Below are 23895 nucleotides of genomic sequence, written 5' to 3' on the forward strand. Positions count from 1 at the left end.
TCTCTATATTTTTGGACCTATAACTTAGTATGTTCAGTCTTTTTAGTTATTCCTTTCCTCCATTCTTTTTAGTTTGTCCCATAAATACTCAAAGTTTGACAATTGCTAATAATCTGAGCCCGCTCTGAGCTGCCACGTGTAACGTGCGATCATCAGTGGGTGCGGGGTCCTACGGAGACATTCCTCCCCTGTGACCGTCCTCGGCGACTCACATCCGGGGAATGTGCAGCACACGACGCTACAATCCAGCGCTGACGACAAGCCACGCCCACTTGTTATCTGCTCTCGTGACCACCTTCCTAGCATGCCGTTCTCCCCTCCAGCCTATCAGCGCGGACGCTTTGATCACGTTACCTCGTGCAGTGCAGACGCCTCGCAATGACGTAGGTGAGAGCGGGGCAGTGATGTGGAGCTATTCGCCAGTGACAGCAGCTCTGCCGGCACCGTGCAGTCCTATGGCTTCTGACTATGTGCAGGTGAGTGGAGCCGGGGAGTAACCGGTGGGAGCCGCAGGGAGGCCCGGGATCCCTCAGCAGACAGAGCTCCTTGTATCCGTCAGAGGTCATTATTACCAATGCTGCTCCACACTGCCGCCACTGGTTGTACCTGGGATTGCCACCCTATATATAATCAGACCTCTTTTGTGCCATTTTTATGGTAATTCGGTTCCAGATTTGTTTCCATCTTAATCTGTATATGTTTCTTATTAATTAGCTTCTTAGTGTTTTTTTTTGTTTGTTAAGATCTTTGATTCCAGAGACTAGAAATTGATTGATCACATAGGATCTCCTGATCAGCTGGCACAGGGCAGGACTTTACTACAGAAGTGGGCGCTGATGTCATTAATCTGCTGCTCTGTCCTACAGCCATTTCTATGATAAAACGAATTGTCATGGGTGACACGTATTAGGGGGGATCACAGTGTCCGGCCCCCCGCTGCTGTAAGACCTCCTCATCAATATTGCTAGAACTGAAAAAGGAAGGCACCAACCAGTACGGCCACCATTATAGCACCCAGACCCCCTAAACGGCACAGCTGGGTAATAATGAAGTGATGTGACCCCCCCACACCCTGGCCTGGCCGACATCCCCCCCCCCCCAAGATCATAGGAATACATGTGTGGAAATCCAGCATGTTCCAGCCTTCCTCCCCCTAATATTTGCCATCGGGGATAGTTGACCCAAACCTGACGACTTTGCCCCCCAGTCTTGTGGATTCACGTTGCTGTTGGGCCATATACTTGTCACCCTGCATGTTGGATTTCCACATGGCCGGTCTCTCTTTTTCTTTCAATGGCTATAGGTCACCGCCAAAGGAATCTGGCGGCAGCTTACTCCCCTCTCCCTATTGAGACTGTATGCTGAGCGAGAGACGTGCGTCTCTGGAGACTTGGTCCCCTGTTCCCTATCTCCCCAAGACCGATATTTACTGCTGTTTGCTTGTAACTAGAGAATGTCCTATTGAATATCTGTGCAGCAAGTACAGGGTTAACAGAAGGAAAGAAGTGGTGTTCACTTAGGCTGTGTGCGCACCATGAGGTTTTCACGCTGAATATTTTCGCTGTGTCATAAAACGCAGCGTCTCGCAGTTCCAGCAGAGTGGATGGGATTTGTAGACGTCTCCTTCTGCCCACAAGCGGGAGAAGCGTCTCTTACCTGCCGGCGTCCGTGGCTCTGCTTTTGATATGTTGGCCTGGCACGATGACGTGGGTGTCTAACCGCAACGATGTCACCCCAGGCCAGATACCAAAAGCAGAGCCGCCGATGCCATCAGGTAAAAGGTGGCTCTCCCTCTCACGGGCCGCTGTCATGGCCAGTGGAATGGGACTCGCACCAGCTCCGTTCTCAGTCTTCCCTCTTTGCATGTCATTTATGGCCTTTATTCTTTGGCCGTGCGTTATTGTCCGGTTCTCTATGTCTCACCATTATTGTTAATGACTCTGAAGTTCTTAAAGGCACAATGTTCTGTTTTGCAGTTCTGAAACGACAACCATGAAAATCCCAAAGCTCCCATTCCTCCTGTTTGTTGCTTTGTGCATCACTCTGTACGTCAGCTACCTCCGATGGACTCCAAATACGCAAACCGAGAGATCTCTGCCTAACCTGAAGAGTGCCTATGGGAGCGGCAGGGAAAGTGCTGCAAACGAGATATTCTATGGGCTAATGTTTGACGCTGGGAGCACGGGCACGCGAGTCCACGTCTACAAGTTCAGCCAAACATCCTCCGGTAAGGGATCCGGTGTACGGCAGAGCTAGGACCACCCGAGAGACAGGAGGGTGGGATGTGCTGTCTGACAAGCCCCCTAGAAAATGTGGTTTTGTGGCGCAGTGTATTCCTAGCAACCAGACTGTCAGATTAATAGTGTTAGTGACATCCATTGTGTGATGATGCATGGCAGTAAAACACTAATGATATGTAGATACGCCAGATCTTCTAGTGCTACAACATCTTCATTCATTATTCACATATGACTAAAGGCTCTAAAAATTCAGAAAAACAGACACCTGATCATAGGACAAGCTTACCAGCACACGTAGAAGACATTTATTGTGCTGACAGATCGGGATATTTCCTATAGTACGTGTAAATCAGGTTTCCATTTTATACTTGGATTTTATTCAATTGTTAAAATGAATCAGTCTTCAGACTTTTGCCACCTAATCTGAGAGCAGCATGATGTAGGGGCAGTGTTTTATCATCAGGAGATTATCAGGAGAGGCTGCTACCATGCAGTCCTCCACATTCAAGTGCTCTGTATAACCCCGCCACAGCCATTGTTTGTCAGCTTTCTGTCTATGCACGGTGTACACCAAAAGCTGCTAATCAGTGGTGTAAGCGGTGTTACAGCAGATAAAACAGGGAATTTATCAAAACTACAGCAATCAGCTCCGTAAGTGACACATCACTGGAATCAAGGTCTCTGCCCTGACGACATGCTGTTCTCAGATGGGGTAGCTAAAACCAGTTGACAGATTCCCTTTAAAGAGGACCTCTCATCAGATCAAAAGTGGCCAGGTTGTTTTTTTTTTTTCTATACTGTCCCACTGCTTCCGTTTTATGGTCTTTACAAAGGAACATATCTTTATGCTGAAGCCCTTAAAGGGACTGTCAGCCCATAATGACTGTTCAAACGAAGTCCCGCGGCTCGGTGAATCATGGCCGGGTCAATGATTTATGTACACCTCCCCACCTCCTTGTTGTCCTTCTATCTCCGCCATCCATCTTATTTTATTGACAGATCCCACTTGAAAGAGCAGAGAAGGGCGGAGATTGGGGGGCAACTACGCAGGTGGGGAGGTGTAAATAAATGATTGATCCCGCCATGGTGCACCGAGCAGTGGGACTTTGTCAGCTCAGAATGACTGTTCAAACAAAGTACCGCGGCTCAGTGAATCATGGCCGGGTCAATGATTTATGTACACCTCCTTGTTGTCCCTCTATCTCCGCCATCCATCTTATTTTATTGACAGATCTGACTTGAAAGAGCAGAGAAGGGCGGAGATGGGGGGGCAACTACGCAGGTGGGAAGGTTTAAATAAATGATTGATCCCACCATGATGCGCCAAGCAGTGGGACTTTCTCAGCTCAGAATGAGTGAGCGACAGCTGTAGCCACATCCTGGCACTGACTGACAGCCGGCTCAGCAGTACGTCCGTTATGGCCACCCCGCTCACTATGTCCTTTACGGCTGAAAGCCTGAGGCTGCCGGGAGGAATACAGTTCATTTCCTCCTGGCAGCCCGGCATTAGCCGCTATTATCCTGCCTATCTGTAGGTTAATGGCATTTTTGACATGACTGGTTCACTTTAAAGTGGTGCAAATTATAAAATTATTATTTTAAAACCATTTTTTTTCTCCAGGAATCAAATTGGCGTAAAAGCCATAGTAATGCTCTGTATCGAGAGGTGATCAAGGTTGTAATAATTAGCAGACGTGCTCCATACTGGTATTGCTCCTTTTGGGGAAAAGTAGTCGCTCTCCTCTGTGGGAAACAACCAGTTCTCTCTTTTGCCATCTATAAGTAGCTACTCTGTCTTGTTTAATGCCTTCCGGAGAAGTATTAATTTTCATGTTGTGCCATAAAATGAATAATTATCCCAAATCCTGTTATCGATGCTGCGTCCCTGATCTGTTACACGCCCAGTAGCTGCTGTAATGGCGACCATGTATGATGGTGACTTGTCCCTAGCTCCGCTGCTCCAGCACATGCATTCATTCCATCTGATGACTTTGTGTCTTGTACAGGAGCGCCTCATCTAGAACATGAACTCTTTAAGGCTATAAAGCCGGGCCTGTCTGAATATGCTGATGAGCCAGAAAAGGTGAGGACGCTGCTCAGTGGTGTTCACGGTTTGGTTCCTAAAATGGAACGTAAAAGCGTCATTTAAGTACAATGAAATGATTATGTGGCCACCTGTCTTGAAGCCTTTGAAAGGGAATCTATCACCAGATTTTTGCCACCTTATCTGATAGCAGCATGATGTAGGTGCAGAGACCCTGATTCCCGCAACGTGTCACTGGTCGGCATGCTGTCATTTTGATAGAATCACTGTTTTCTCTGTTCAGATCTAGCAGTGCCCAGGATGCGGAGCCCTGTATAACCCCGCCAACATCACTGGAAACTTTCTGTCAATGCAGTGTACAACCAGTAGTGGGGGTTATACAGAGCAGGAGGACTATATGGCACCAGACAACTAGTCCTGGAGTGATAATCTTCTGCTGATAAAACACTGATTTTAGTGAATCTGCACTCAACAGCCTAGTAGGTGTCACATCGCTGAAATCAGGATCTCTGTCCCTGTATCATGCTGCTTTCATATTATATAGCAAAAATCTGCTGACATATCCCCTGTAGGCAGACAGTCTTCCTTCCACCTTTTGGGGGTATGTTTTTTGTTTATTACCATAAGAAATATGAACATATGAATACAGATAAATCATGAGCTAGTTAGGGTGCAAAGCAGATACTACAATGATGATGATTTTTTCAGATTCTATAACTCAAGAATCCCCCTCTTCCCCATAAACTTCCTTCTCCCCTTCCACTTGTCTCCAGCATATTAAAGCTTGAGGTACAGATGGTTCTACCTCAAATATATCATTATTTTAGGAGATAAGTCAGGCAATGTGAGCTAATATTTTAGGTCAGTGAAATAGGAGTGCGCCCGACCAATGGTTCTCTCTACATGTACAAATTAGTAAACTGAAAACAAGAATTTAAAGCTTGTCTTAATGGTAGATTATTATTTTTCCCCATACACTATAACATAAAAGCTTTGGGTTTTTTTTTTTGTTTGCTTTTTTTTTTTTTTTGGGGGGGGGGGCGGTGGTTAAAATATCTGTCAGCAACTGGGATCCAAAGGGTAATGTTTCTTTTTGCGGAGTGTGACATGCAAAGTCTGACATGCCAAGGTGAGGAGACTTTTAAGCCACAATTCTCCTCCGGGAAATATGCAAATTGTATCTTCAGAAAGGAAGAGTATTAGAACTCTAGCGCCATCTATAGGAAGTAGCGATCCTAACAGTCAATATCGACTCCAGCTATCCTTGTCACATGACTTAGGATAAAAGCCTAAATCAAAAACTGGGAACGTTTTCCATAACTCTTGGATATGAGAGCACTCCCATAAACAATGGAAAATATCAGTCTTTTGGTCTGACATTTGGAACCTAAGGAAATATGGGGATGGTTTATTGGAGGATACAAGTCCTAGGACATATCATTAAAGCCGTGGCTTTAATGATATCTGGGAGCCTTCTTTTAATTTTATTTTTAGCGTGTGATTTATCTTGGACCAAAAGAGCAGGACATTGGGTACACCATTTTTTTCGGACTCGTCGGTGTAACTAACCAATTAATTTCTGGTTTGATGGCTTCATAATTAGCACTTAATGAGAATGACGTCCGCGCTTTTATTGAAATTTTCTAGACTCCCCAGGAATCGATGCTGTGATATTTTCTGTGATATTTTTAATTTGAGGTTATGGTAATTCATTCCCAGCTAAACTTGACAACCACTTCAATATATGAGATGGTGTGAGGATTTGCTGGGATATGTTTCTGCTGTTGAGAAGTGGATGTGACCCTGCCTGATGACTGGTAGCAGCCAAAACAAATATTAGGCGACTCATTGTCCTAGTAATGGCTGCGCTTGTTTGTTAACGGTCTTCATTTGGTGCCGAAGCATTACTTTCTATCCATGTCCTGGAACATAACTTGTTTGCAGATGTATTAGATGAATGGAGGCTGAATTACAGACCTGTGACGGTTTCTCGAAAGCTATTGTGTGGGAGTATTATAATAGTGAAGGTTTTAAGAAGGTATTTCCAACTCATAAGGTGATTATTATTTATTATTATAGCTCCATTTATTCCATGGTGCTTTACATGTGAGGAGGGGTATACATAATAAAAACAGGTACAATAATCTTAAACAATACAAGTCACAACTGGTACAGGAGGAGTGAGGACCCTGCCCGCGAGGGCTCACAATCTACAAGGGATGGGTGAGAATACAGTAGGTGAGGGTAGAGCTGGTCGTGCAGCGGTTTGGTCGATCGGTGGTTACTGCCGGTTGCACGCTTGCCGGAAGAGGTAGGTCTTCAGGTTCTTTTGAAGGTTTCGATGGTAGGGGAGAGTCTGATGTGTTGTGGTAGAAAGTTCCAGAGTAGGGGTGATGCGCGAGAGAAATCTTGTATGCGATTGTGGGAAGAGGAGATAAGAGGGGAATATAGAAGATCTTGTGAGGATCGGAGCTTGCGTGCAGGAAAGTACCGGGAGACGAGGTCACAGATGTATGGAGGAGACAGGTTGTGGATGGCTTTGTATGTCATTGTTAGAGTTTGAACTGGAGTCTCTGGGTAATGGGGATCCAGTGCAGGGATTGACAGAGGAGAGAGGGTGGGGAATAGTGGGGGGACAGGTGGATTAGTTGGGCAGCAGAGTTTAGAATAGATTGGAGGGGTGCGAGAGTGTTAGAGGGGAGGCCACAGAGCAGGAGGTTACAGTAGTCAAGGCGAGAAATGATGAGGGCATGGACTAGGGTTTTTGCAGATTCTAGGTTGAGGAATGTACGGGTCCGGGAAATATTTTTATGTTGAAGTCGGCAGGAAGCGGAAAGGGCTTGGATATGTGATTTGAAGGAGAGATCAGTGTCAAGGATTACCCTGAGGCAGCGAGCTTGTGGGACTGGGGAGAGTGAGCAGCCATTTACTTTAATGGATAGGTCTGTTGGGGAAGTCGAGTGAGGTGGGGGAAAGATGATGAATTCTGTTTTGTCCATATTAAGTTTTAGAAATCTAGCGGAGAAGAAGGATGAAATAGCGGATAGACATTGAGGGATTCTGATTAGTAGGGTGGTGATATCTGGTCCAGAGATGTAAATCTGTGTGTCGTCGGCATAGAGAGGATTCTGAAAACCGTGAGATTCTATGAGATGTCCGAGGGCGAAGGTGTAAATGGAGAAGAGCAGGGGCCCTAGAACTGAACCTTGTGGGACTCCGACAGATAGGGGGCGATGTGAGGAGGTGGTGTGTGAGTGGGAGACGCTGAATTTCCGGTCTGTTAGGTATGACGAGATCCAGGATAGGGCCAAGTCTGTGATGCCAAGAGATGAAAGGGTCTGTAGTAATAGGGAATGGTCCACTGTGTCAGAGGCAGAGGACAGGTCCAGGAGGAGGAGGACAGAGTAATGTCGCTTGCTCTTGGCAGTTAATAGGTCATTGGTGACTTTTGTTAGGGCAGTTTCAGTGGAGTGATACGGCCAGAAGCCAGATTGTAAGCGGTCAAAGAGGGAGCAAGAAGAGAGATGGGAGGACAGCTCGAAATGTACATGTTGTTCCAGTAGTTTTGAGGCATAGGGGGGAAGTGATATAGAGAGATAGCTAGATACAGAGGATGGGTCAAGAGAGGGCTTTTTGAGGATAGGTGTGATTGAGGCATATTTAAAGCTTCAGGGGAAAACACCAGTTGTTAGTGATAAGTTGAAGAGATGGGTTAGGGTTGGGATGAAGACTGTGGCGAGGTTTGGAATGAAGTGGGATGGGAGCGGGTCAAGTGCACAGGTGGTGAGATGCGATTTTGAGAGTAGAGTGGAGAGTTGAGCTTCTGTAATGGTGGATAAGTTGGTTTTGGAGGAGGAGATAAGAGCAGTTAGGAGAAGGGGCTCTGGGGATTGTCCACTAAAACTGTCTCTGATGTTCTCAATCTTCTGATGATATATTGCTAGACTATATGCCACTCTGATGGGTATCTAACCTGTGGGATAGCAGTCCAAGCAATAGCCAGCACTCGCATCTTTAAAAGAATTGCTTTATTAACCCCTTCCCGACCTGTGACACAGCGTATGCGTCATGAAAGTCGGTGCCAATCCGACCTGTGAGGCATATGCTGTGTCACAGAATGATCGCGTCCCTGCAGATCGGGTGAAAGGGTTAACTCCCATTTCACCCGATCTGCAGGGACAGGGGGAGTGGTAGTTTAGCCCAGGGGGGGTGGCTTCACCCCCCCGTGGCTACGATCGATCTGATTGGCTGTTGAAAGTGAAACTGCCAATCAGAGCGATTTGTAATATTTCACCTAAAAAGCTGGTGAAATATTACAATCCAGCCATGGCCGATGCTGCAATATCAACGGCCATGGCTGGAAACACTTATGTGCCCCCACCCCACCGATCGCACCCCCAGCCCTCCGATCTGTGCTCCGCTCCCCCGTCCTCCTGTCCGTTTCCCCCGTGCTCCGATCCCCCCCCCCGTGCTCCGATCCACCCCCCCCCCCCCGCACAGCGATCCCCCACACCGTGCTCCAATCCACACCCCCGTGTTTCGATCCACCCCCCCATGCTCCGATCCACCCCCCCGTGCTCCGACGCCCCCCGTGCCCTTATCCCAACCCCCCCCCCCCCCTATACTTACCTAGCCTCCCGGGGTCCGTCCGTCTTCTTTCCTGGGTGCCGCCATCTTCCAAAATGGCGGGCGCATGTGCAGTGCGCCCGCCGAATCTGCCGGCCGGCAGATTCGTTCCAGAGTGAATTTTGATCACTGAGATAGGTTATATCTCAGTGATCAAAATAAAAAAAATAGTAAATGATCCCCCCCCCCCCCCCTTTGTCACCCCCATAGGTAGGGACAATAAAAAAAAAAAAATAAAGAATTTTTTTTTACCACTAAGGTTGGGGTAAGAACTAGGGTTAGGGTTAGGGCTAGGGTTAGGGTTCGGGATGTGCACACGTATTCTGGTCCTCTGCGGATTTTTGCGCAGGGGATTTGATAAATCCGCAGTGCTAAACCGCTGTGGATTTACCGCGGTTTTTCTGCGCATTTCACTGCGGTTTTACAACTGCGATTTTCTATTGGAGCAGTTGTAAAACCGCTGCGGAATCCGCAGAAAGAAGTGACATGCTGCGGAATGTAAACCGCTGCGTTTCCATGCAGTTTTTCTGCAGCATGTGTACAGCGATTTTTGTTTCCCATAGGTTTACATTGAACTATAAACTCATGGGAAACTGCTGCGGATCCGCAGCGTTCTCCGCAGCGTGTGCACATACCTTTAGAATTAGGCTATGTGCACACGGTGCGGATTTGGCTGCGGATCCGCAGCAGTGTTCCATCACGTTTACAGTACCATGTAAACATATGGAAAACCAAATCCGCTGTGCCCATGGTGCGGAAAATACCACGCGGAAACGCTGCGTTGTATTTTCCGCAGCATGTCAATTCTTTGTGCGGATTCAGCAGCGTTTTACACCTGTTCCTCAATAGGAATCCGCAGGTGAAATCCGCACAAAAAACACTGGCAATCCGCGGTAAATCCGCAGGTAAAACGCAGTGCCTTTTACCCGCGGATTTTTCAAAAATGGTGCGGAAATGTCTCACACGAATCCGCAACGTTGGCACATAGCCTTAGGGTTGGGTTGGAATTAGGGTTGTGGTTAGGGTTAGGGGTGTGTTGGGGTTAGGGTTGTGATTAGGGTTACGGCTACAGTTGGGACAAGGGTTAGGGGTGTGTTGGCGTCAGAATTGAGCGGTTTCCACTGTTTAGGCACATCAGGGGGTCTCCAAACGCAACATGGCGCCACCATTGATTCCAGCCAATTGTCCAGCCAATCTTGTATTCAAAAAGTCAAATGGTGCTCCCTCACTTCCGAGCCCCGACGTGTGCCCAAACAGTGGTTTACCCCCACATATGGGGTATCTGCGTACTCAGGACAAACTGGACAACAACATTTGTGGTCCAATTTCTCCTATTACCATTGGCAAAATAGGAAATTCCAGGCTAAAAAATCATTTTTGAGAAAAGAAAAAATATTTTTTATTTTCATGGCTCTGCATTATAAACTTCTGTGAAGCACCTGGGGGTTTAAAGTGCTCAGTATGCATCTAGATAAGTTCCTTGGGGGGTCTAGTTTCCAAAATGGGGTCACTTGTGGGGGAGCTCCAATGCATAGGCACACAGGGGCTCTCCAAACGCGACATGGTGTCTGCTAACAATTGGAGCTAATTTTCCATTCAAAAAGTCAAAAGGCGCGCCTTCCCTTCCGAGCCTTACCATGTGCCCAAACAGTGGTTTACCCCGACATGTGAGGTATCGGTGTACTCAGGAGAAATTGCCGAACAAATTTTAGGATCCATTTTATCCTGTTGTCCATGTGAAAATGAAAAAATTGAGGCTAAAAGAATTTTTTTGTGAAAAAAAAGTACTTTTTCATTTTTACGGATCAATTTGTGAAGCTCCTGGGGGTTTAAAGGGCTCACTATGCATCTAGATAAGTTCCTTGGGGCGTCTAGTTTCCAAAATGGGGTCACTTGTGGGGGAGCTCCAATTTTTAGGTACACGGGGGCTCTCCAAACGTGACATGGTGTCCGCTAAAGAGTGCAGCCAATTTTTCATTCAAAAAGTCAAATGGCGCTCCTTCCCTTCCAAGCCCTGCTGTGCGCCCAAACAGTGGTTCCCCCCCACATATGAGGTATCAGCGTACTCAGGACAAATTGGACAACAACTTTCGTTGTTCAGTTTCTCCTTTTACCATTGGGAAAATAAAAAAATTGTTGCTGAAAAATCATTTTTGTGACTAAAAAGTTAAATGTTCATTTTTTCCTTCCATGTTGCTTCTGCTGCTGTGAAGCACCTGAAGGGTTAATAAACTTCTTGAATGTGGTCTTGTGCACCTTGAGGGGTGCAGTTTTTAGAATGGTGTCACTTTTGGGTATTTTCAGCCATATAGACCCCTCAAACTGACTTCAAATGTGAGGTGGCCCCTAAAAAAAATGGTTTTGTAAATTTCGTTGTAAAAATGAGAAATCGCTGGTCAAATTTTAACCCTTATAACTTCCTAGCAAAAAAAAATTTTGTTTCCAAAATTGTGCTGATGTAAAGTAGACGTGTGGGAAATGTAATTTATTAACTATTTTGTGTCACATAACTCTCTGGTTTAACAGAATAAAAATTCAAAATGTGAAAATTGCGAAATTTTCAAGATCCATTGAAGCGTTCCTGAGTTATTACCTCATAAAGGGACACTGGTCAGAATTGCAAAAAACGGCAAGGTCTTTAAGGTCAAAATAGGCTGGGTCATGAAGGGGTTAATCCAATAGTATAAAAGGCACAAAAAAATATGAACGCAGCAGGACAGAAAATTAAAAAGGCGCTAACCTAGTTAATTTTAAAGCTGATTTTAATCAATGCAACTCCGAATTATAAGTTCCACAATTGGATGTGTTTAAAAAAAAAAATGTTCCTGTGCTGAGATTATCTTTATACATGTGTCCTGCTGTGTACTGTGTAATGGCCGTGTCTGACCGTGCAGCGACATGGTCTGATCATACCACAGGTCCTGGACAGGGGAGGACAGAATATACAGACATTACAGCCGGGGATCACAGCTGATTCTTTTTGTGAGACCTTTCCTTTATGTTTTTAGAAAATGTTTTACTTCAAAGAATGAATTATTTGTGATCTTGTGCTCTGTCTATACTTTTTTTGCTGTCCTGTCTGTATCCTCTCTTTTGCTTCCTCCCCTGCCCAGGAGCTGTGGTGTGATCAGATCATGTTCCTGCATGGTCAGACAGTCATTACACAGCAGGGACACATTTATAAGATTATCTCAGCACAGGAACATTTTATTTAACACATCCAGTTGTGGAAATTATAATTATTCCAAGATGTGTTGATTAAAGTGAACTTTGTTGATGGGAAAACCCCTTTAAGTTTCCATGATGAGTGTTTGACACTGGATATTTTTGTTGTGCAAAAAAAAAAAAATGTAGCTTGTTACAGTTCCAGGAAAGTGGTTGAGATTTATAGATGTCTCCTACCACTGTGCTTTCTTTCCCTCAGCGTAATGTGACCGGTGGTGCGTGTCTGTAATCCTGGATATGTCCGTCTTTGCGGGCACACGCGCTGAGTTTTATGTTCAGATTTTCCCCATTAGAATTACATTAGATGCAGAAAATCAACCTGTAAAAAAAAAAAAATAATGAAAAATTCTGCTGAGCAAATGCACTAAAAACGCATGTAATCCGCGCATGATTATCAATAAAATGCTGTCAAAGCCAAATACCAAGAAGTATTAAAAAACAAAGCAGCTTTATTTAAAACATGAGATACCATGCTGCAGTGTCAAAAAAGTAATTAAAAAAAAATATTTAAAAAATGCACTCACACAAGTGATCTAATAGGTGCAGAAAATCTGCATCATCAAACACTCGCCAAATGCACATAGTGGGAACGTAGCCTTAAGGGTGAGGACCTGAAAGTTTGAACATGGTACGTAGGGTCTGTGGAGGCTACTCCAGAATATTTGTGTTCAAATATGACAAATGCCAATGTCATGTTTTACAAAAAAGCAAGGCAGACCTATAGTAGAACGGGCAGAGGAACATAACGAAGTCCCCGCATTACCTTTACATTAGACGAAGAACGTAGAACCATGACCTTTTTCTCTTGTGTTCTCAGTGTGCTGCCGGAATAAAAGAGCTGTTAGATATTGCTATTGAAGAAATCCCCGAACATCTCAGGAGGTCTACCCCACTCGTGCTGAAAGCCACAGCTGGATTACGTCTGTTACCAGAAGAGAAAGCCCTGAAACTGCTGGACACGGTAACCTGGGGGCTTTCCTATAAAGAATCATTAACGGACGTTGTCTGCTTTTATTAAAGAACCCATTTTTAAGTAAGGCCTTATGTGATGGGAGGAGACCCTCTTATTCAGCCCCCCTCTTGTGTGTAGCTGGGGCAGAGGGCACTACAACAATGTCTTTGTGCCTCGTCCTCTGTAGAATGAATTGTTCTAGAACAGATCCGGTTTGTATCTTCTGAAGAATTAACAATGACATGTGGGTGAATGCCGTTATTATAGTCAGTGACTAAGACGATGGGCTCCAATAATGGTAGGGGAATCTATTTCTATCACAGAAATGGAGAAAGCCGAGCACCACTGGTAATTCATAGAGCCAATACCATCAGCTGATCAAAAATGGCGCTGGCATAAAACCTTTTTTCCTTCAGGTGCACACCAGAGCAAAGTGCATAATCCAAATGAAATTAAGAGGTGGCACTCACCGGAATAAAGTCCAAACTTTATTGGTCCAAAAAACCTCTCAGGCAGGCGGGGGCTAGAGAGTGCAAAGACGACGGCCGTTTTTCGAGACCCATAGAAGTGCAACACAGCACGAAACGGCCATCGTCTTTGCACTCTCTAGCCCCCCACCTGCCTGAGATGTTTTAAACGTTTTTTTTTTTACCAATAAAGTTTGGACTTTATTCCGGTGAGTGCCACCTCTGTTAATTTCATTTGGAATCTATTTCTATACCTGTCTTAAATATCTGTAGATCCTCACACTACATGGTTAAAAGTATGTGGACCCTCTACCACAGTATTGCATTTAGGCATTTCCATCCCTCCCCATCCCCCGTTCACAAATTATTGAATAAAATGGAGCATAGTTTTCTAATCTCTATTAACAAACATTGGGTCATATTTAAGAGTGCAGCGCCTTTAACCCCTTCCTGCGCTGTGCCTGACATTTACACTATTGGTGGAAAGCATTGTCCAAGCATAAGATATCAATGACCTACCAGTATCCATATCAGATTGGTGGAATCCGGTACCCTCACTGATCAGCCGGATGTAAGCATTGAAGCTTAGCAGTACAGCGCTGTTCAATGTTTAGTGGCTGCTCATGGGGAAAAAAGTAATCTCCAGTTCTGCAGCACATACTTTGGAAGCTGAGGAAGCAAAGTAAGGAATGAAGGATATTACAAAAAATCATAACTGTACAATTCCAAAAGATTGATTTAAAAAAAGGTTGTCCATGTTTGGCATGAGCGTCTTCATTCACCCTATGTGACTGTAGACTTGTGAGCCCTCGCAGTGTGCGTTGTTCAGATTCTCAGATGCCGGCAGCCAGACTGAGCGGTTGTGTGATTGCAATTATATGATATGCATACTCCCGCCACATTCCAACTAGACGTGTGCAGCATTGCTCAATTTACATGTATTGAGTGAGGCTGTGCACGTCTAGTCTGAATGTGACGGGAAGTATGCATATCACTTATTCGCCGTCATATGACTGCATGCTCCTAGCAACAGAGAATCCTGATGGCATGCACTTCGAGGCTTAACAAGTCTGCAGTCACCATTTGTGCCGAACCTGGACAACTACAACCCCTGGCAAAAATTATGGAATCACCGGCCTTGGAGGATGTTCATTCAGTCGTTTAATTTTCTAGATGAAAAGCAGATCACAGACATGGCACAAAACTAAAGTTATTTCTCCTTTGCCTCATTGGGGGACACAGACAGTGGGGTGTATGCTGCTGCCACTAGGAGGCTGACACTAACTGATACAAAGAAAGTTCTCTCCTCCCCTGCAGTATACACCCTCCTGCTGGCTCTCAGCCTCAGTAGGAGGCACTTGGGTCGTGAAGGGGGCGACGGATTCCTTTCTAGGGTCCGCTCTCCCCCCGAACCATCAACAGGCGAGCACGGCGAGTATACCTCCCCGTACCTCTCCTGCGACGACTGGGGCACGCCTAATCTACGCTAGGGTGACGGTTCCTATACGGTCCCAATTTCCCCCCTGTAAGATGGCGAGCACATAGAGTATATCTCTTATGTGCATCTCCCGGGCTCCACCGCACTCAAGCCCTCACCTGTTGGGGTCATGTAGTCCCCACAGTAGCCTTAAGTCCCCTGTGGCAGGCACAGCCGTAAGTCCCCTGCGGCAGACACATATGAAGATGCACAGACGCTCTCCATCCCCCGGCTAAGGGAGGATCGATTGAGCTTATTCTCTCGCAATGGAGGCTGCATCTCTGCTCGGTGGCGGTGAGTAGTTTCCTTCCTCACGCTGCCTGCGTGGGAAGGTGCGGTCCGGGTCCCTGGGGAGAGGCACCGCTGACTGGACGCCAGCGGCGATCACTCGGCGCTACGTCGCGGCTGCCGGTGCGCTCCGCCGGCAGGCTCCATAAATTTAGTCCCCGGCTTTTTCAGCCGGACTAGGCCGCAGTTAAAATCCCCGCCCATCGCCGGAGCCCTGCCCACTACTAAGGCGCTTCTCGCTTTGAACGAGAAGAGCCCTGCACTTCTCGGGCGCCATCTTGGGACTCCACTTCTGCGGGGAGGGGGTGACGGATCCTTCCAAGGCTCCGATCTCCCCCGAATCATCAACAGGCGAGCACGGCAAGTATACCTCCCCGTACCCTCTCCTGTGACTTGGGAAGCCATGCCTGAGCTCACTTCTGGGGCGACGGTTCCTTCAGGTGCCGATCTCCCCACACCAGCAACAGGCGACCACATGGAGTGTCGCCTCCATGTATCCTCTCCTGGAGCCAGGCCTATTGCCAGACAACTGGCCCTGTCCACCCGGACTGAATTCCATGGATGTACAAAGGCCCCTCTCTATGGCAGCTGAGCAGCCACCACTGTCCAACCACTGTGAAAGCGGATGGCACAAGGAGGCAGACGGTTCCTCTCCACCTCCCTAACAAAGGGATGATGGATTGCGGTTTATCCCTGCACCGTCCACACTGCACAGAACAGCGCTGAAACCCACATCCGCGGCGGCTCCATGCTGGGACGCGCACCGATGGTGAGTGGATCCATCTGTAGAGGGATATCCACATGCTGACAGGCAGCCTCAGCCACTTCCCTGTGGCCCACATCCCTGAAGTAACGCTCCGGCCGTCTGCAAAAATGTACCCCCCGGCTTCGGCCGATGTGTAGGCTGCATCCCGGGAGCCACTTTTCTGGCGCTTCTCGCCTGGCACTACATCAGTACCCGTGTAACAAAGTACCAGACCTAAAGCCACACTGGTCTTAAAGGCGCATGACCAGTATTCCCTGGTCTTAAAGGCACATGACCAGTATTCTCTGGTCTTAAATGCACACGGCCAGTATTCTCTGGTCTTAAAAGCACACGACCAGTAATCCCTGGTCTTAAAGGCGCATGACCAGTATTCCCTGGTCTTAAAGGCGCATGATCAATCAGAGGAGCCCTCCACGGCCGACCCCAGTCGGGGTCCTAATTTTTATCTCTGCACCGTCAAGAGCAGCGATGGCAAGAGACTATGACCTGCTGGATGCAGCCGCGCATTCTTCCACTTGGCAGATTAACCGGGTAGAATATCCTGTGGTATACCTACCAGTATCCCTGCCCGATGTATCTTCAGTTAAAAATACCACGGACTGTCAGATAACAAATCTGGTTCCTTGCGGCTTTGGGTTCAGCACTCTGTCCTCCCTAGCCACCGCATGGATTGCTAGAGCAATGGTCTCCTGGCTGGAGACCTTAACTACCTTGGTTCACACTTTTCCCGAAGACAGTACAACTGGCCAATCAAATCTTTTGAGCGGGAGACTGACAAAGGATTGTATAAGGGTTGTCCAGGACAGTCTAGATCTAAGGGATCTTGGTTCCAAAAAAGGGGAACGAAAAGTAAGACTGATCCTGGACCTCAAACTTCTAACAACCTTTGACAAGGTCCTCCTTCTTCAGATGGAGTTCCTCCGCTCAGCCATTACTTCAACAGAAAAAGGTGCAGTTTCTGGCATCTTACCCTTTTCAAAAATTCCTTCACTTTTCCATTCGCGAACAGCATTTTCAAGTCACGACCTTGTCCTTGTCCTATCGCACCCAGAGTGTTCGCAAGGGTCATGGCGGATGTCATGTTTCTCTTGCACCCTAGAGGCTTGCTCGTCCTGCCCTGTTTGGTTGACTGTCTAGCCGCCCTTCCAGGACTACTGAGTCGTCTGTATCACTTGCGATACCCTATCACCTGGGCTGGCAGCTAAACTTAGACAAGTTCTCCTCATTTCCAGCCCAGCAGATATTTCTTTTGAGGATGATTCTGCACTCTTCCAGAAGGATGGTAATTCTCCCTCGAGACAAGGTCATGGCCCTTCAACAGGTAGCTTTCGCACTTGATTACTCATCCCCTCATTTCATTCGATTTGCTAGGAGGGTTCTGAGGAAAAATGGGCCGACAATGGAGCGGTTTCCTTCGCTCTGCTTGTTTTCAGCAAGTCAAACAGACGATAGTCTCTGAGCTCCTTCTTCATCCAGGGCCTTTCTCCCGGTTCAATGGTTATTAGTAACTACCAATGCCGTCTTCTTCTCCCTATCATTGCTCTGGAGATCCGAACGGTAGTCCTACAGCAGGTCCACTGCCTTCTGGCGGGTCACCCCATCCGAATTCAATTGGATAATGCCACGGCGGTGCCATACGTCAATCATCTAGCAGGTACCCACGGTCAGGCGCCATGACCGAGATACATCACATTCTCTGATGGGCCGAGATCTATCATTCGGTGATCTCAGCAGTATATATCCCAGGAGTAGAACTCTGGACGGCAATCAAATTCAGCCGTCAGGGTTCCGCCTCAAGTCAGTGGGAACTTCACCCCAAAGTCTTCCATCAGATCTGTCTTCACTGGAGCTCTCCAGTTGCAGATTGGATGGCGTCCAGAATGAATGCCAATGTAATCGAGTTCGTGGTTCGGCCTCGAGATCCAAGAGCCATCGCTCTGCACGCTCTGGTTCTGCCGTGGTACCAGTTTCCATAACTCCCCTTCTACTACTTCCGAAAGCCTTTCAGAAGCAGAAAGGGCCCCAGTGATCCTCCGAGATCTGCACTGACCACGTCAGTTTTTGTTTGCAGAGCTAGTATCTTCCCGCCTTATTGCAGCAAAACTGCAAGTAGGGACTTTCTCACAGGGAGTTTTTCACACGTAGTTCTTTATCGCATACCGTTAGATCATTGGGACCTTAATGGTCCTAGGAGTGTTACAGTAGAATCATCTGGTTAGACTTTACTATCAGGGAAGGTCGCCCCTTTTTTCTCTGCGATATCCTCACTCTGACGAGGTTTCGGAGCTAGCTGCTCTGCTCTTTGAGACCTTTTTTTCCCTTATTACCTTCAAGGCAAGGTTGTCCTCAGGCCATCCCCATCCCTTGTTACCAAGGTGGTATTGTATTACCACTGTTATGAGGACTTGGTTCTTTCCTCATCTCTTTCGGCACCAGTCCACAAAATGGAATGAATTCCCCATATTCTGGACGAAGTGAGTGCTCTGAGTAGGTACGTCTCGAGGACGGCGTCCTTCCGAAGGTTGGACGCTTTATTTGGGCTTCCTGACGGTAAGAGGAAGGCTTCCTGACGTTTTCAGGAAGGGTTTAGGCGTTTCATCGGCCAGGATAGCCTGGTGGATTCATTTCACCATCCAGGAGTCCTTCCGTACTAGATGTCAGCCTATCTCCCTATCTATCGAGGGTTCTAGGCACCAGGCATCGGCAAGGCACGCCTGCAAGTTTGCGGATTCGTCCAGTCCGCATGCATTCTTGAAGCACTATAATTCCCACACTTCCACAGATGTGAGTCTGGGCAGGCGGACTCTGCAGGCAGCGGTGGCGCACTTGTAAGTAGCGGTTACACAGGGCCCAATCTGATGTCCCCACCCAGGGACTGCTTTGAGACGTCCCACGGTCTGTGTCCCCCAATGAGGCGAAGGAGAAATAGGGATTTTTGTGCACTCGCTGTAAAATCCTTTTCTCCGAGCCAATCATTGGGGGGACACAGCTCCCACCCTGTTACTAGCTTATGCTCGTTTTTAGATTCTGACATGCTATACTCTCATATATAATATGACATGCTATGCGCTCATATGTTGTTATTGATCTCCTGCTTTTGCACCGAACTGGTTAGCTGAGAGCCAGCAGGAAGGTGTATACTGCAGGAAGGTGTATACTGCAGAGGAGGAGCTAACTTTCTTTGTATCACTTAGTGTCAGCCTCCTAGTGGCATCAGCATACACCCACGGTCCCCCAATGATTGGCTCGGAGGAAAAGATTTTACGGTGATTACACAAAAATCCCTATTTCAAATTGCAACCTTCCGGCTTTAAGAAACACTAAAAGAAATCAAGAACAAAAAATGTGGTAGTCAGTAATGGTTACTTTTTTAACCAAGCATAGGGGAAAAATTATGGAATCATGAAAAACAAACGAACAAAAAAGCACTCCAAAACATCACTAGTATTTTGTTGTACCACCTCTGGCTTTTATAATAGCTTGTGGTCTCTGAGACATGGACTTAATGAGTGTCCAACAGTACTCTTCATCAATCTGGCTCCAACTTTCTCTGATTGCTGTTGCCAGATCAGCTTTGCAGGTTGGAGACTTGTCATGGACCATTTTCTTCAACTTCCACCAAAGATTTTCAATTGGATTGAGATCCAGACTATTTGCAGGCCATGACATTGACCTTATGTGTCTTTTTTTTTTTCAAGGAATGTTTTCACAGTTTTTGGTCTATGGCAGGATACATTATCATCTTGAAAAATGATTTCATTATCCCCAAACATCCTTTCACTTGATGGGATAAGAAAAGTGTCCAAAATATCAACATAAACTTGTGCATTTATTGAAGATGTAATGACAGCCATCTCCCCAGTGCCTTTACCTGACATGCAGCCCCATATCATCAATGACTGTGGAAATTTGCATGTTCTCTTCAGGCAGTCATCTTTATAAATCTCATTGGAACGGCACCAAACAAAAGTTCCAGCATCATCACCTTGCCCAATGCAGATTCGCAATTCATCACTGAATTTGACTATCCACTCATGCACAGTCCACGATTGCTTTTCCTTAGCCCATTGTAGCCTTGCTTTTTTTTTTTTCTGGTTAGGTGTTAATGATGGCTTTCCTTTAGCTTTTCTGTATGTAAATCCCATTTCCTTTAGGCGGTTTCTTACAGTTCGGTCTCAGACGTTGACTCCAGTTTCCACCCATTCGTTCCTCGTTTGTTTTGTTGTGCATTTCCTGTTTTAGAGACATATTGCTTTAAGTTTCCGGTCTTGACGCTTTGATGTCTTCCTTGGTCTACCAGTATATTTGCCTTTAACAACCTTCCCATGTTGTTTGTATTTGGTCCAGATTTTAGACACAGCTAACTGTGAACAACCAACATCTTTTGCAACATTGCATGATGATTTACCCTCTTTTAAGAGTTTGATAATCCTCTCCTTTGTTTCATTTGACATCTCTCCTGTTGGAGCCATGATTCGTGTCAGTCCACTTGGTGCAGCAGCTCTCCAAGGTGTGATCACTCCTTTTTACATGCAGACTAATGAGCAGATCTAATTTGATGCAGGTGTTATTTTTGGGCATGAAAATTTACAGGGTGATTCCATAATTTTTTCCTCACAATTGAGTGATAATTTTTCCCCTATGCTTGGTTAAAAAAGTAACCATTACTGACTACCACATTTTTTGTTCTTGATTTCTTTTAGTGTTTCTCAAAGCCAGAAAGTTGCCATTTGAAATTACTTTAGTTTTATGCCATGTCTGATCTGCTTTTTTTCTACAAAATTAAACGACGAATTAACATCCTCCAAGGCTCGTGATTCCATAATTTTTGCCAGGGGTTGTACTTTATTTCTAAAGTTATTGGATATTGTTACTGGTAGAGTATACAGTCACATTACACAGTTGCACATAATTGTCTGCTTCAGTTTTGAGGGGAAGATCCTTTCCTGTTTCAGCATGAAACTGCCCCAGTGCACAAAGCAAGGATCCCTAAGACCTAGTCTGTCCAGTGTGACGCACAGGAACTTGTGTTCACAAATGCCATTTTGGCTAGATGGACAGATTTGCCCACAGAAGCACTGAAAAATCTTACACTTTAACTTCCCAGAACAAAGTAGGCTTACATACAGAACGGAGCCCAAGAACTTATCAGTCTGGTGTCCACGTATTATTGGCCGTACAGTGTATGTCTGATCTGCCATGTCTGGCAACGATCACATTGAACCGGTAGCCAACTTGATTGCACAGAGATGTCTTATAAATAGGAGAATAAAATCTTGACTTCTTTCGTGGTATTTTAGGTGAAGAACATTTTTCAGTCATCTCCGTTCCTTGTTGGAAAGGAAAGTGTCTCTATTATGGATGGCACAGATGAAGGCGAGTAGGGTCCTGTATTTGGGGTACCGGCACTTTATGAATGCAGGCATTTAAAAATTGTGAAATATTTGTCCTAAACTTCTACAATATCCTGTTATTTTTCTTTTCCAGGAATTTTTGCTTGGATCACTGTTAATTTTCTAACAGGTAAGTAATCTTTACTCTGAGGAAGGTGCCTTAAAGGCGGGAATCACCTTAACCCCTTCACGCCGCGGCCCTTTTTCGTTTTTCACTCCCCTCCTTCCCAGAGCCATAACTTTTTTATTTTTCCGTCAATATGGCCATGTGAGGGCTTATTTTTTGCGGGACGAGGTGTACTTTTGAACGACATCATTGGTTTTATCATGTCTTGTACTAGAAAACGGGAAACAAATTCCAAGTGTGGTGAAATTGCAAAAAAAAAGTGCAATCCCACACTTGTCTTTTGTTTTGGCTTTTTTGCTAGGTTCACTGAATGCTAAAACTGACCTGTCATTATGATTCTCCAGGTCATTACGAGTTTATAGACACCAACCATGTCTAGGTTATTTTTTATATAAGTGGTGAAAAAAAATTCAAAACTTTGCTAAAAAAAAAAAAAGCGCCATTTTCCGATACCCATAGCGTCTCCATTTTCCGTGGAGTCGGGTGAGGGCTTATTTTTTGCGTGCCATGCTGACGTTTTTAATGATACCACTTTTGTGCAGATACGTTCTTTTGATTGCCCGTTATTGCATTTCAGTGCAATGTCGTGGCGACCAAAAAAACGTATTTCTGGCGTTTCGAATTTTTTCTCGCTACGCTGTTTAGCGATCAGGTTAATGCTTTTTTTTATTGATAGATCGGGTAATTCTGAATGCGGCGATACCAAATGTGTAGGTTTTGTTTTCTTTATTTTATTTTGGATGGGGGGTGATTTAAACTTTTATTTATTTATTTTATTTTTTTCATATTTTTAAAAACATTTTTTTTTTTTACTTTTGCCATGCTTCAATAGCCTCCATGGGAGGCTAGAGGCTGGCTCCACTCGATCGGCTCATCAGATCGCTGCTATGTAGCTGAAATGCAGGCTTGCTATGAGCGCCGACCACAGGGGGGCGCTCACAGCAGGCCTGCATCAGTAACCATAGAGGTCTCAAGGACCTCTCTGGTTACCATTCTGACGCATCGCCGACCCCCGATCATGTGACGGAGGTCGGTGATGCGCTCATTTCCGGCCACGCGGCCGGAAGCGGTAGTTAAATGCCGCTGTCAGCGTTTGACAGCGGCATTTATCATGTTAATAGCAGCGGGTGAATCGCGATTTCACCCGCCGCTATTGCACGCACATGTCAGCTGTGCAAAACAGCTGACATGTCGCGACTTTGATGTGGGCTCACCGCCGGAGAACACATCAAAGGGGGAGACACGACATGCGCCGTACTAGTAAGGCGCATGTCGTGAAGGGGTTAAAGGGAATCTGTCACCCCAAAAATCGTATATGAGCTAAGGCCACTGGCATCAGGGGCTTATCTACAGCATTGTGTTATGCTGTAGATAAGCCCCCGATGTAACCTGAAAGGTAAGAATAACAGGTTAGATTCTACTCACCCAGGGGTCGTCCCGCTGCAGTCCGGGTCCGATGGGCGTCGAGGTCCAGATCCAGCGCCTCCTATCTTCATACGATAATGTCCTCTTCTTGTCTTCCTGCCGAGGCTCCGGCGCAGGCGCACTTTATCTGCCCTGTTGAGGGCAGAGCAAAGTACTGCAGTGCGCAGACTCTGGGCCTCTGACCTTTCCCGGCGCCTGCGCACTGCAGTACTTTGCTCTGCCCTCAACAGGGCAGATAAAGTACACCTGCGCCGGAGCCTCCGCAGGAAGACAAGAAGAGGACATTATCGTATGAAGATAGGAGGCGCTGGATCCGGACCGCGACGCCCATCGGACCCGGACTGCAGCGGGACTACCCCTGGGTGAGTATAATATAACCTGTTTTTCTTACCCTTCAGGATACATTGGGGGCTTATCAACCGCATTACAGAATGCTGTAGATAACCCCCTGATGCCGGTGGCCTTAGCTCATATACGATTTTTGGGGTGACAGGTTCCCTTTAAATAGATACTTCCTAATATACATCATGTCCGACATAAATATGTTGCCAAAATACGTCCCGATCTTGTCTTTTCCTGTCTGAATGGCTACCTGTTCTAATGGGCGAGGTACTCTGCTGTGGAACATCTATCTATCTATCTATCTATCTATCTATCTATATATATATATATATATATATATATCCTTTTAAAAATGGGTTCATCACAAAGGGACAGATTTCTGCTGTAAAACACTTAGCGCAAATTTGTTCTACTTTTTAATGTGAAGATGCGGAAAAACTTGGCAAGCTTGCCGTTGTCAAGCTAGTCCTGGCCAGCTCCACCAAAAAGGCAAAGCATATAAAGAGAGTGGCAGCTCCAGGGC

At 46.1% G+C, this 23895-nt stretch overlaps 1 protein-coding gene across 1 annotated transcript in view; it reads left to right on the forward strand.

Annotated features, from left to right (window-relative positions):
* The first annotated feature begins 361 nt into the window (after positions 1-361).
* The window catches only part of ENTPD6 (ectonucleoside triphosphate diphosphohydrolase 6), a 54219-nt gene continuing 30685 nt past the window's right edge, over positions 362-23895 (forward strand). The window contains exons 1-6 of the mRNA XM_069768977.1: positions 362-476; positions 1977-2227; positions 4247-4323; positions 12953-13096; positions 21386-21461; positions 21573-21608. Coding sequence (XP_069625078.1) covers positions 469-476; positions 1977-2227; positions 4247-4323; positions 12953-13096; positions 21386-21461; positions 21573-21608 — 592 coding nt within the window. The 5' untranslated portion in view covers positions 362-468. The remainder of the gene's footprint in view (positions 477-1976; positions 2228-4246; positions 4324-12952; positions 13097-21385; positions 21462-21572; positions 21609-23895) is intronic.

This window comes from Ranitomeya imitator, chromosome 5 (genome assembly GCF_032444005.1).
Source record: "Ranitomeya imitator isolate aRanImi1 chromosome 5, aRanImi1.pri, whole genome shotgun sequence".
NCBI lineage: Eukaryota > Metazoa > Chordata > Amphibia > Anura > Dendrobatidae > Ranitomeya > Ranitomeya imitator.